At 49.8% G+C, this 14,354-nt stretch overlaps 1 protein-coding gene across 5 annotated transcripts in view; it reads right to left on the minus strand.

Annotated features, from left to right (window-relative positions):
- LOC140403839 (ankyrin repeat and fibronectin type-III domain-containing protein 1-like) overlaps positions 1 to 14,354 on the minus strand; it is a 453,883-nt gene that overhangs the window by 215,651 nt on the left and 223,878 nt on the right. For all 5 annotated transcript variants that reach the window (XM_072492020.1, XM_072492021.1, XM_072492017.1 and 2 more), the window contains one exon: positions 5,639 to 5,843. In XM_072492020.1, the coding sequence (XP_072348121.1) occupies positions 5,639 to 5,843 (205 nt within the window). The remainder of the gene's footprint in view (positions 1 to 5,638; positions 5,844 to 14,354) is intronic.

Genomic DNA, 14,354 nt, shown 5'->3' on the forward strand with positions numbered 1-14,354 from the left:
GGAGGCGGAGTCCCCCAGGGTTCCAAGCCCGGTCTTAAAGGGGACATCACCTTACATGATGACAAGGGTACAGTAGTACAGTATAATACCCCATTGCGCTTCTACAATTAAGAGCAGGAGAGTGCTCCCTGGTGTCCTGGTCAATGCTTATTTCCCAACCAACATCCTGTAAACAAATAATGCAGCCATTATCTCATTGCTGTTTGAGGTTTGTTGCTATGTAGTAATTGTCTTTCTGTTGCCTTCAATACAACAGTGACCATACAACAGTGGGGGCCAGTTTAGCTCAGTTGGCTGGACAACTAGTTTGATGCAGCTCAAGGCCAGCAGCGTGGGTTCATTTCCCGTACTGGCTGGGGCATGAAGCCCCTGCCTTCTCAACCTTGCTCATTATAGCACCGTCAATATGACACGAGGCAGGTTGAGGTAATGTCAATTGAAGGCTTTATTAAGCAGAACTTTATCCCCAGCAGCGTGGTTACAGAATGCAACTGCTGAGGGAAATGGAGGGAAAAACCGGGTTCTTATACCGGCATTTCTGGGTGGAGTCCAGTAGGTGGCAGATCCTATCAGGACCTGGCATCCCTCCACCAATAGCCTGTCGACAAGTGGTGTACCGTATTACCCCTAATACATACCACCACACTCCTCACCTGACCCTCAAGTTAAATCACCACCAGCCAGCTCTCCCCCCTCAACGGGGAAAGAAGCCTATGGTCATCTGGGACTACGGTGACTTTACAACGCTTCAGAAATACTTCACTGGTGTAAAGGGTCACAGAAATCGAGGTCTTTATTTTTAATTTTACTTCTCCTGAATGTGCTGTTTCTCACTGCCAGCCCTCCAGCATCATTAGGTGTCACTCCTATTTGACCACAACCTCAACCCTGTCCCCACACGATTCATCAGATCACTATCCAAAGTGAGCATCCTGGCTGGATTCTCCCCTGCTTTACTTAGGCCGAACTATGTGCAACCTAACCCTAACCCATAAACCTCCCACTGTCCGAGGAGAGATCAGTTGACTCTGCACAGGCCAGGGATTAACAGTGGGGTCTTCCTAGTTTGTAGTGAGCTTCAATTTTAATTTAATTTCAAGTGGGATTGACCTTTTATAACTTCTTCCTGTACCCCCCCCCCCCACCCTCCCCAATCCAACTAGGTTAATGTGCAGCGACGTTAAGGATAAAATGGCATCCCTCGCCCAACAAGTGGAACCCCGGGAAGTGCACCCAACTCCAGCTCCTCAAAGACCGTGTTAGGGAACTGGAGCTGAAGCTGGATGAACTTCGGATCATCCGGGAGGCAGAGGGGGTGATAGAGAAGAGTTACAGGGAGGTAACCACACCCAAGGCACAGGACAAGACTAGGATAAGGACTAAGACAGGACAACCAGCTAGGGTTACAGTCAGGGGGAAAAAAACAAACAGGCAGACAGTGCAGGGATCCCTCGAGGCCGTTCCCCTTCAAAACAAGTATACCGTTTTGGATGCTGTTGGGGGGATGACCTACTGGGGGAAGGCCCTAGCGGCCAGGTCTCTGGCACTGAGTCTGGCTCTGGGGCTCAGAAGGGAAGGGGGGAGAATAGAAAAGCAATAGTTGTAGGAGATTCAATGGTTAGGGGAATAGATAGGAGATTCTGTGGTCGGGAGCGAGACTCCCAGAAGGTATGTTGCCTCCCGGGTGCCAGGGCCAGGGATGTCTCGGATCGTGTCTTCAGGATCCTTAAGGGGGAGGGTGAGCAGCCAGAAGTCGTGATGCACATTGGTACCAACGATATAGGTAGGAAAAGGGGTGTGGAGGTAATAAACGAGTTTAGGGAGTTAGGCTGGAAGTTAAAAGCCAGGACAGACAGAGTTGTCATCTCTGGTTTGTTGCCGGTGCCACGTGATAGCGAGGCTAGGAATAGGGAGAGAGTGCAGTTGAACACGTGGCTGCAGGAATGGTGTAGGAGGGAGGGCTTCAGGTATTTGGATAATTGGAGCGCATTCTGGGGAAGGTGGGACCTGTAAAAGCAGGACGGGCTGCATCTGAACCAGAGGGGCACCAATATCCTGGGAGGGAGGTTTTCTAGTACTCTTCGGGAGGGTTTAAACTAATTTGGCAGGGGAATGGGAACCGGATTTGTAGTCCAGCAACTAAGCTAGCCGATATTCAGGACGCCAAAGCGTGTAATGAGGCAGTGGGGAAGGGAACACTGACAAAGTAGAGTACTTGCAGGCACGGAGATGGGTTGAAGTGTGTATACTTCAACGCAAGAAGCATCAGGAATAAGGTGGGTGAACTTAAGGCATGGATCGGTACTTGGGACTACGATGTGGTGGCCATCATGGAAACTTGGATAGAAGAGGGGCAGAAATGGTTGTTGGAGGTCCCTGGTTATAGATGTTTCAATAAGATTAGGGAGGGTGGTAAAAGAGGTGGGGGGGGGGGGGCGGGGGTGGCATTGTTAATTAGAGATGGTATAACAGCTGCAGAAAGGCAGTTCGAGGAGTATCACCCTATTGAGGTAGTATGGGTTGAAGTCAGAAATAGGAAAGGAGCAGTCACCTTGTTAGGAGTTTTCTATAGGCCCCCCAATAGTAGCAGAGATGTGGAGGAACAAATTGGGAAACAGATTTTGGAAAGGTGCAGAAGTCACAGGGTAGTAGTCATGGGTGACTTTAACTTCCCAAACATTGAGTGGAAACTCTTTAGATCAAATAGTTTGGATGGGGTGGTGTTTGTGCAGTGTGTCCAGGAAGCTTTTCTAACACAGTATGTAGATTGTCCGACCAGACGAGAGGCAATGTTGGATTTAGTCCTTGGTAATGAACCAGGGCTAGTGATAGATTTGTTAGTGGGGGAGCATTTTGGAGATAGTGACCACAATTCTGTGACTTTCACTTTAGTAATGGAGAGGGATAGGTGTGTGCAACAGGGCAAGGTTTACAATTGGGGAAAGGGTAAATACGATGTTGTCAGACAAGAATTGAAGTGCATAAGTTGGGAACATAGGCTGTCAGGGAAGGACACAAGTGAAATGTGGAACTTGTTCAAGGAACAGGTACTACGTGTCCTTGATATGTATGTCCCTGTCAGGTAGGGAAGAGATGGTCGAGTGAGGGAACCATGGTTGACAAGAGAGGTTGAATGTCTTGTTAAGAGGAAAAAGGAGACTTATGTAATGCTGAGGAAACAAGGTTCAGACAGGGCGCTGGAGGGATACAAGATAGCCAGGAGGGAACTGAAGAAAGGGATTAGGAGAGCTAAGAGAGGGCATGAACAATCTTTGGCAGGTTGGATCAAGGAAAACCCCAAGGCCTTTTACACATATGTGAGAAATATGAGAATGACTAGAGCGAGGGTAGGTCCGATCAAGGACAGTAGCGGGAGATTGTGTATTGACTCTGAAGAGAGAGGAGAGGTCTTGAACGAGTACTTTTCTTCTATATTTACAAATGAGAGGGGCCATATTGTTGGAGAGGACAGTGTGAAACAGACTGGTAAGCTCGAGGAAATACTTGTTAGGAAGGAAGATGTGTTGGGCATTTTGAAAAACTTGACGATAGACAAATCCCCCGGGCCTGACGGGATATATCCAAGGATTCTATGGGAAGCAAGAGATGAAATTGCAGAGCCGTTGGAATGATCTTTTCGTCCTCACTGTCAACAGGGGTAGTACCAGGGGATTGGAGAGTGGCGAATGTCGTGCCCCTGTTCAAAAAAGGGACTAGGGATAACCCTGGGAATTACAGGCCAGTTAGTCTTACTTCGGTGGTAGGCAAAGTCATGGAAAGGGTACTGAAGGATAGGATTTCTGAGCATCTGGAAAGACACTGCTTGGTTAGGGATAGTCAGCACGGATTTGTGAGGGGTAGGTCTTGCCTTACAAGTCTTACTGAATTCTTTGAGGAGGTGACCAAGCATGTGGATGAAGGTAAAGCAGTGGATGTAGTGTACATGGATTTTAGTAAGGCATTTGATAATGGTTCCCATGGTAGGCTTATGCAGAAAGTAAGGAGGCATGGGATAGTGGGACATTTGGCCAGTTGGATAACAAACTGGCTAACCGATAGAAGTCAGAGAGTGGTGGTGGATGGCAAATATTCAGCCTGGAGCCCAGTTACCAGTGGCGTACCGCAGGGATCAGTTCTGGGTCCTCTGCTGTTTGTGATTTTCATGAATGACTTGGATGAGGGAGTTGAAGGGTGGGTCAGTAAATTTGCAGACGATACGAAGATTGGTGGAGTTGTGGATAGTGAGGAGGGCTGTTGTCGGCTGCAAAGAGAGATAGATAGGATGCAGAGCTGGGCTGAGAAGTGGCAGATGGAGTTTAACCCTGAAAAGTGTGAGGTTGTCCATTTTGGAAGGACAAATATGAATGCGGAATACAGGGTTAACGGTAGAGTTCTTGGCAATGTGGAGGAGCAGAGAGATATTGGGGCTTATGTTCATACATCTTTGAAAGTTGCCACTCAAGTGGATAGAGCTGTGAAGAAGGCCTATGGTGTGCTAGCGTTCATTAACAGAGGGATTGAATTTAAGAGCTGTGAGGTGATGATGCAGTTGTACAAAACTTTGGTAAGGCCACATCTGGAGTACTGTGTACAGTTCTGGTCGCCTCATTTTAGGAAGGATGTGGAAGCTTTGGAAAAGGTGCAAAGGAGATTTACCAGGATGTTGCCTGGAATAGAGAGTAGGTCTTACAAGGAAAGGTTGAGGGTGCTAGGCCTTTTCTCATTAGAACGGAGAAGGATGAGGGGCGACTTGATAGAGGTTTATAAGATGATCAGGGGAATAGATAGAGTAGACAGTCAGAGACTTTTTCCCCGGGTGGAACAAACCATTACAAGGGGACATAAATTTAAGGTGAATGGTGGAAGATATAGGGGGGATGTCAGAGGTAGGTTCTTTACCCAGAGAGTAGTGGGGGCATGGAATGCATTGTCTGTGGAAGTAGTTGAGTCGGAAACATTAGGGACCTTCAAGCAGCTATTGGATAGGTACATGGATCACGGTAGAATGATATAGTGTAGATTAATTTGTTCTTAAGGGCAGCACGGTAGCATTGTGGATAACACAATTGCTTCACAGCTCCAGGGTCCCAGGTTCGATTCCGGCTTGGGTCACTGTCTGTGCGGAGTCTGCACATCCTCCCCGTGTGCGTGTGGGTTTCCGCCGGGTGCTCCGGTTTCCTCCCACAGTCCAAAGATGTGCAGGTTAGGTGGATTGGCCATGATAAATTGCCCTTAGTGTCCAAAATTGCCCTTAGTGTTGGGTGGAGGTGTTGACTTTGGGTAAGGTGCTCTTTCCAAGAGCCGGTGCAGACCCGATGGGCCGAATGGCCTCCTTCTGCACTGTAAATCCGATGATAATCTATGATTAATCTAGGACAAAGGTTCGGCACAACATCGTGGGCCGAAGGGCCTGTTCTGTGCTGTATTTTTCTATGTTTTTTCTCTGTTCTAATGCGAATATTGGTGAAGGGAATGAGAGTTTGCTAATTCTTGACAATAAAGGAATGCTCAATCTGTTGGTCGGAACAGCAGAAGTTCCCCACTTGGGACTGCCGCAGATTCTGGGCGAGCTCCACCTCAGACAAAAGAAAGCGAGAACAAGATAATCGCAGTGAAGCCTCCGGCAGTCAGTACTCACACTGATGGTTATCCCTGGCGCCGGCATTCATTAAGAGGCTCGCCATTGAGATATTATTGGTCAGGACAGCGATATCCAGAGGCACCAGTCCATTGCTGGTAACCTCGTTCAGATCGTCCTGGGTGCCTGCTTGGTCCAGTATCCGTTGAACCGCGTCGAGGTCTTCGTGTTCCACAGCATCAAAGATCGAATCATAATGAATATTCTAGAATTTAAAAGGTATATATGAAGGCAGAAAACCTTTTTTTGTTTCTGAGAGACATCCTTTGGCATGTCGATTTTGAGCTTATTCAAAGCCAAATCGAACAAATTCTTAATTTCAGAAGGTATAATAATATTATAAGATAAGATAATTAGAAATAGGAGCAGGAATAGATTATTTAGCCCACAGATCCTGCTTTGGCATTCATTAAGGTCATGGCTGATTTGATTGTGGCCTGAACACCAATTTCTCGTCTGCCTCCCCCATAACCCAAAACTCCCTTGGCGACCGGAAATCTGTTTGGCTCAGCTTTGAATATATTAATTGGCCCAACTTTCACAGCTCTTCAGGGAAGAGAATTCCAAAGACCAATGATCCTTTGAGAGAAGGAATTCCTCCTCAAAGGGAGCGTGAGTGGGGTTTGCAGGGGCGGGGGGGGGGGACATTATCTTTAAGATGTGCCCCCCAGTCCAACATTTCCCAAGGGAGGAAACATCCTCTCAGCACATAGTTTTCATAGAATTTACAGTGCAGAAGGAGCCCATTCGGCCCATCGAGTCTGCACCGGCTCTTGGAAAGAGCACCCCACCCAAGGTCGACACCTCCACCCTATCCCCATAACCCAGTAACCCCACCCAACACTAAGGGCAATTTGGGACTCTAAGGGCAATTTATCATGGCCAATCCACCTAACCTGCACATCTTTGGACTGTGGGAGGAAACCGGAGCACGCGGAGGAAACCCACGCACACACGGGGAGGATGTGCAGACTCCGCACAGACAGTGACCCAAGCCGGAATCGAACCTGGGACCCTGGAGCTGTGCAGCAGTTGGGCTATCCACAATGCTACCGTGCTGCCAAAAAAAAAAAGCAGAACAAGTAAGGCCAGCAGCACGGTTCGATTCCCGTGACAGCCTCCCCGAACATGCGCCGGAATGTGGCGACTAGGGGCTTTTCACAGTAACTTCATTTGAAGCCTACTTGTGACTACAAGCGATTTTCATTTCATTTCATTTCATCACTGATACACACTGACCCACACAGTTCCCTCTCCATCACTGATACACACTGACCCACACCGTTCCCTCTCCATCACTGATACACACTGACCCACACAGTTCCCTCTGCTCCATCACTGATACACACTGACCCACACAGTTCCCTCTCCATCACTGATACACATTGACCCACACAGTTCCCTCTCCATCACTGATACACACTGACCCACACAGTTCCCTCTCCATCACTGATACACACTGACCCACACAGTTCCCTCTCCATCACTGATACACACTGATCCACACAGTTCCCTCTCCATCACTGATACACACTGACCCACACAGTTCCCGCTCCATCACTGATACACACTGACCCACACAGTTCCCTCTCCATCACTGATACACACTGACCCACACAGTTCCCTCTCCATCACTGATACACACTGACCCACACAGTTCCCTCTCCATCACTGATACACACTGACCCACACAGTTCCCTCTCCATCACTGATACACACTGAACCACACAGTTCCCTCTGCTCCATCACTGATACACACTGACCCACACAGTTCCCTCTCCATCACTGATACACACTGACCCACACAGTTCCCTCTGCTCCATCACTGATACACACTGACCCAGAGTTCCCTCTCCATCACTGATACACACTGACCCACACAGTTTCCTCTGCTCCATCACTGATACATACTGACCCACACAGTTCCCTCTCCATCACTGATACACACTGACCCACACAGTTTCCTCTGCTCCATCATTGATACACACTGACCCACACAGTTCCCTCTCCATCACTGATTCACACTGACCCACACAGTTCCCTCTCCATCACTGATACACACTGACGCACACAGTTCCCTCTGCTCCATCACTGATACACACTGACCCACACAGTTCCCTCTGCTCCATCACTGATACACACTGACGCACACAGTTCCCTCTGCTCCATCACTGATACACACTGACCCACACAGTTCCCTCTCCATCACTGATACACACTGACCCACCCAGTTCCCTCTTCATCACTGATACACACTGACCCACGCAGTTCCCTCTCCATCACTGATACACACTGACCCACACAGTTCCCTCTCCATCACTGATACACACTGACCCACACAGTTCCCTCTCCATCACTGATACACACTGACCCACACAGTTCCCACTCCATCACTGATACACACTCACCCACACAGTTCCCGCTCCATCACTGATACACACTGATCCACACAGTTCCCTCTCCATCACTGATACACACTGATCCACACAGTTCCCTCTCCATCACTGATACACACTGACCCACACAGTTCCCTCTCCATCACTGATACACACTGACCCACACAGTTCCCTCTCCATTACTGATACACACTGACCCACACAGTTCCCTCTCCATCACTGATACACACTGACCCACACAGTTCCCTCTCCATCACTGATACACACTGACCCACACAGTTCCCTCTGCTCCATCACTGATACACACTGACCCACACAGTTCCCTCTCCATCACTGATACACATTGACCCACACAGTTCCCTCTCCATCACTGATACACACTGACCCACACAGTTCCCTCTCCATCACTGATACACACTGACCCACACAGTTCCCTCACCATCACTGATACACACTGATCCACACAGTTCCCTCTCCATCACTGATACACACTGACCCACACAGTTCCCGCTCCATCACTGATACACACTGACCCACACAGTTCCCTCTCCATCACTGATACACACTGACCCACACAGTTCCCTCTCCATCACTGATACACACTGACCCACACAGTTCCCTCTCCATCACTGATACACACTGACCCACACAGTTCCCTCTCCATCACTGATACACACTGAACTACACAGTTCCCTCTGCTCCATCACTGATACACACAGACCCACACAGTTCCCTCTCCATCACTGATACACACTGATCCACACAGTTCCCTCTCCATCACTGATACACACTAACCCACACAGTTCCCTCTGCTCCATCACTGATACACACTGACCCAGAGTTCCCTCTCCATAACTGATACACACTGACCCACACAGTTTCCTCTGCTCCATCACTGATACATACTGACCCACACAGTTCCCTCTCCATCACTGATACACACTGACCCACACAGTTTACTCTGCTCCATCATTGATACACACTGACCCACACAGTTCCCTCTCCATCACTGATTCACACTGACCCACACAGTTCCCTCTCCATCACTGATACACACTGACGCACACAGTTCCCTCTGCTCCATCACTGATACACACTGACCCACACAGTTCCCTCTGCTCCATCACTGATACACACTGACGCACACAGTTCCCTCTGCTCCATCACTGATACACACTGACCCACACAGTTCCCTCTCCATCACTGATACACACTGACCCACGCAGTTCCCTCTCCATCACTGATACACACTGACCCACACAGTTCCCTCTCCATCACTGATACACACTGACCCACACAGTTCCCTCTCCATCGCTGATACACACTGACCCACACAGTTCCCTCTCCATCACTGATACACACTGACCCACACAGTTCCCTCTCCATCACTGATACACACTGACCCACACAGTTCCCTCTCCATCACTGATACACACTGACCCCCACAGTTCCCTCTCCATCACTGATAAACACTGACCCACACAGTTCCCTCTCCATCGCTGACCCACACAGTTCCCTCTCCATCACTGATACACACTGACCCACACAGTTCCCTCTCCATCACTGATACACACTGACCCACACAGTTCCCTCTGCTCCATCACTGGTACACACTGACCCACACAGTTCCCTCTGCTCCATCACTGATACACACTGACCCACACAGTTTCCTCTCCATCACTGATACACACTGACCCACACAGTTCCCTCTCCAGCACATACACACTGACCCACACAGTTCCCTCTCCATCACTGATACACAATGACCCACACAGTTCCCTCTCCATCACTGATACACACTGACCCACACAGATCCCTCTCCATCGCTGATACACACTGACCCACACAGTTCCCTCTGCTCCGTCACTGATACACACTGACCCACACAGTTCCCTCTCCATCTCTGATACACACTGACCCACACAGTTCCCTCTCCATCACTGATACACAATGACCCACACAGTTCCCTCTCCATCACTGATACACACTGACCCACACAGTTCCCTCTCCATCACTGATACACACTGACCCACACAGTTCACTCTCCATTACTGATACACACTGACCCACACAGTTCCCTCTCCATCACTGATACACACTGGCCCACACAGTTCCCTCTCCATCACATACACACTGACCCACACAGTTCCCTCTCCATCACTGATACACACTGACCCACACAGTTTCCTCTCCATCACTGATACACACTGACCCACACAGTTCCCTCTCCATCACTGATACTCACTGACCCACACAGTTCCCTCTCCATCACTGATACACACTGACCCACACAGTTAGCCCTCTCCATCACTGATACACACTGACCCACACAGTTCCCTCTCCATCACCGATACACACTGACCCACACAGTTCCCTCTCCATCACGGATACACACTGACCCACACAGTTTCCTCTCCATCACTGATACACACTGACCCACACAATTCCCTCTCCATCACTGATACACATTGACCCATACAGTTCCCCCTCCATCGCTGATACACACTGACCCACACAGGTCCCTCTCCATCACCGAAACACACTGACCGACACAGTTCCCTCTCCATCACTGATACACACTGACCCACACAGTTCCCTCTGCTCCATCACTGATACACACTGACCCACACAGTTCCCTCTCCATCGCTGATACACACTGACCCACACAGTTCCCTCTGCTCCATCACTGATACACACTGACCCACACAGTTCCCGCTCCATCACTGATACACACTGACCCACACAGTTCCCTCTCCATCACTGATACACACTGACCCACACAGTTCCCTCTCCATCACTGATACACACTGACCCACACAGTTCCCTCTCCATCACTGATACACACTGACCCACACAGTTCCCTCTCCATCACTGATACACACTGAACTACACAGTTCCCTCTGCTCCATCACTGATACACACAGACCCACACAGTTCCCTCTCCATCACTGATACACACTGATCCACACAGTTCCCTCTCCATCACTGATACACACTAACCCACACAGTTCCCTCTGCTCCATCACTGATACACACTGACCCAGAGTTCCCTCTCCATAACTGATACACACTGACCCACACAGTTTCCTCTGCTCCATCACTGATACATACTGACCCACACAGTTCCCTCTCCATCACTGATACACACTGACCCACACAGTTTCCTCTGCTCCATCATTGATACACACTGACCCACACAGTTCCCTCTCCATCACTGATTCACACTGACCCACACAGTTCCCTCTCCATCACTGATACACACTGACGCACACAGTTCCCTCTGCTCCATCACTGATACACACTGACCCACACAGTTCCCTCTGCTCCATCACTGATACACACTGACGCACACAGTTCCCTCTGCTCCATCACTGATACACACTGACCCACACAGTTCCCTCTCCATCACTGATACACACTGACCCACGCAGTTCCCTCTCCATCACTGATACACACTGACCCACACAGTTCCCTCTCCATCACTGATACACACTGACCCACACAGTTCCCTCTCCATCGCTGATACACACTGACCCACCCAGTTCCCTCTCCATCACTGATACACACTGACCCACACAGTTCCCTCTCCATCACTGATACACACTGACCCACACAGTTCCCTCTCCATCACTGATACACACTGACCCCCACAGTTCCCTCTCCATCACTGATAAACACTGACCCACACAGTTCCCTCTCCATCGCTGACCCACACAGTTCCCTCTCCATCACTGATACACACTGACCCACACAGTTCCCTCTCCATCACTGATACACACTGACCCACACAGTTCCCTCTGCTCCATCACTGGTACACACTGACCCACACAGTTCCCTCTGCTCCATCACTGATACACACTGACCCACACAGTTTCCTCTCCATCACTGATACACACTGACCCACACAGTTCCCTCTCCAGCACATACACACTGACCCACACAGTTCCCTCTCCATCACTGATACACAATGACCCACACAGTTCCCTCTCCATCACTGATACACACTGACCCACACAGTTCCCTCTCCATCGCTGATACACACTGACCCACACAGTTCCCTCTGCTCCGTCACTGATACACACTGACCCACACAGTTCCCTCTCCATCTCTGATACACACTGACCCACACAGTTCCCTCTCCATTACTGATACACAATGACCCACACAATTCCCTCTCCATCACTGATACACACTGACCCACACAGTTCCCCCTCCATCGCTGATACACACTGACCCACACAGGTCCCTCTCCATCACCGAAACACACTGACCGACACAGTTCCCTCTCCATCACTGATACACACTGACCCACACAGTTCCCTCTCCATCACTGATACACACTGACCCACACAGTTCCCTCTCCATCACTGATGCACACTGACCCACACAGTTCCCTCTCCATTACTGATACACACTGACCCACACAGTTCCCTCTCCATCGCTGATACACACTGACCCACACAGTTCCCTCTCCATTACTGATACACACTGACCCACACAGTTCCCTCTCCATCGCTGATACACACTGACCCACACAGTTCCCTCTCCATTACTGATACACACTGACCCACACAGTTCCCTCTCCATCACTGATACACACTGACCCACACAGTTCCCTCTCCATCACTGATACACACTGACCCACACAGTTCCCTCTCCATCACTGATACACACTGACCCACACAGTTCCCTCTCCATCACTGATACACACTGACCCACACAGTTCCCTCTCCATCGCTGATGCACACTGACCCACACAGTTCCCTCTCTATCACTGATACACACTGACCCACACAGTTCCCTCTGCTCCATCACTGATACACAATGACCCACACAGTTCCCTCTCCATCACTGATACACACTGACCCACACAGTTCCCTCTGCTCCATCACTGGTACACACTGACCCACACAGTTCCCTCTGCTCCATCACTGATACACACTGACCCACACAGTTCCCTCTCCATCACTGATACACACTGACCCACACAGTTCCCTCTCCAGCACATACACACTGACCCACACAGTTCCCTCTCCATCACTGATACACAATGACCCACACAGTTCCCTCTCCTTCACTGATACACACTGACCCACACAGTTCCCTCTCCATCGCTGATACACACTGACCCACACAGTTCCCTCTGCTCCGTCACTGATACACACTGACCCACACATTTCCCTCTCCATCTCTGATACACACTGACCCACACAGTTCCCTCTCCATCACTGATACACACTGACCCACACAGTTCCCTCTCCATCACTGATACACACTGACCCACACAGTTCCCTCTCCATCACTGATACACACTGACCCACACAGTTCACTCTCCATTACTGATACACACTGACCCACACAGTTCCCTCTCCATCACTGATACACACTGGCCCACACAGTTCCCTCTCCATCACATAAACACTGACCCACACAGTTCCCTCTCCATCACTGATACACACTGACCCACACAGTTTCCTCTCCATCACTGATACACACTGACCCACACAGTTCCCTCTCCATCACTGATACTCACGGACCCACACAGTTCCCTCTCCATCACTGATACACACTGACCCACACAGTTCCCTCTCCATCACTGATACACACTGACCCGCACAGTTCCCTCTCCATCACCGATACACACTGACCCACACAGTTCCCTCTCCATCACGGATACACACTGACCCACACAGTTTCCTCTCCATCACTGATACACACTGACCCACACAATTCCCTCTCCATCACTGATACACACTGACCCACACAGTTCCCCCTCCATCGCTGATACACACTGACCCACACAGGTCCCTCTCCATCACCGAAACACACTGACCGACACAGTTCCCTCTCCATCACTGATACACACTGACCCACACAGTTCTCTCTGCTCCATCACTGATACACACTGACCCACACAGTTCCCTCTCCATCGCTGATACACACTGACCCACACAGTTCCCTCTGCTCCATCACTGGTACACACTGACGCACACAGTTCCCTCTCCATCACTGATACACACTGACCCACACAGTTCCCTCTGCTCCGTCACTGATACACACTGACCCACACAGTTCCCTCTCCATCTCTGATACACACTGACCCACACAGATCCCTCTCCATCACTGATACACAGTGACCCACACAGTTCCCTCTCCATCACTGATACACACTGACCCACACAGTTCCCTCTCCATCACTGATACACACTGACCCACACAGTTCACTCTCCATTACTGATACACACTGACCCACACAGTTCCCTCTCCATTACTGGTACACACTGACCCACACAGTTCCCTCTCCATCACATACACACTGA

The sequence above is a fragment of the Scyliorhinus torazame genome, chromosome 29, assembly GCF_047496885.1.
Source record: "Scyliorhinus torazame isolate Kashiwa2021f chromosome 29, sScyTor2.1, whole genome shotgun sequence".
NCBI classification, from domain to species: domain Eukaryota; kingdom Metazoa; phylum Chordata; class Chondrichthyes; order Carcharhiniformes; family Scyliorhinidae; genus Scyliorhinus; species Scyliorhinus torazame.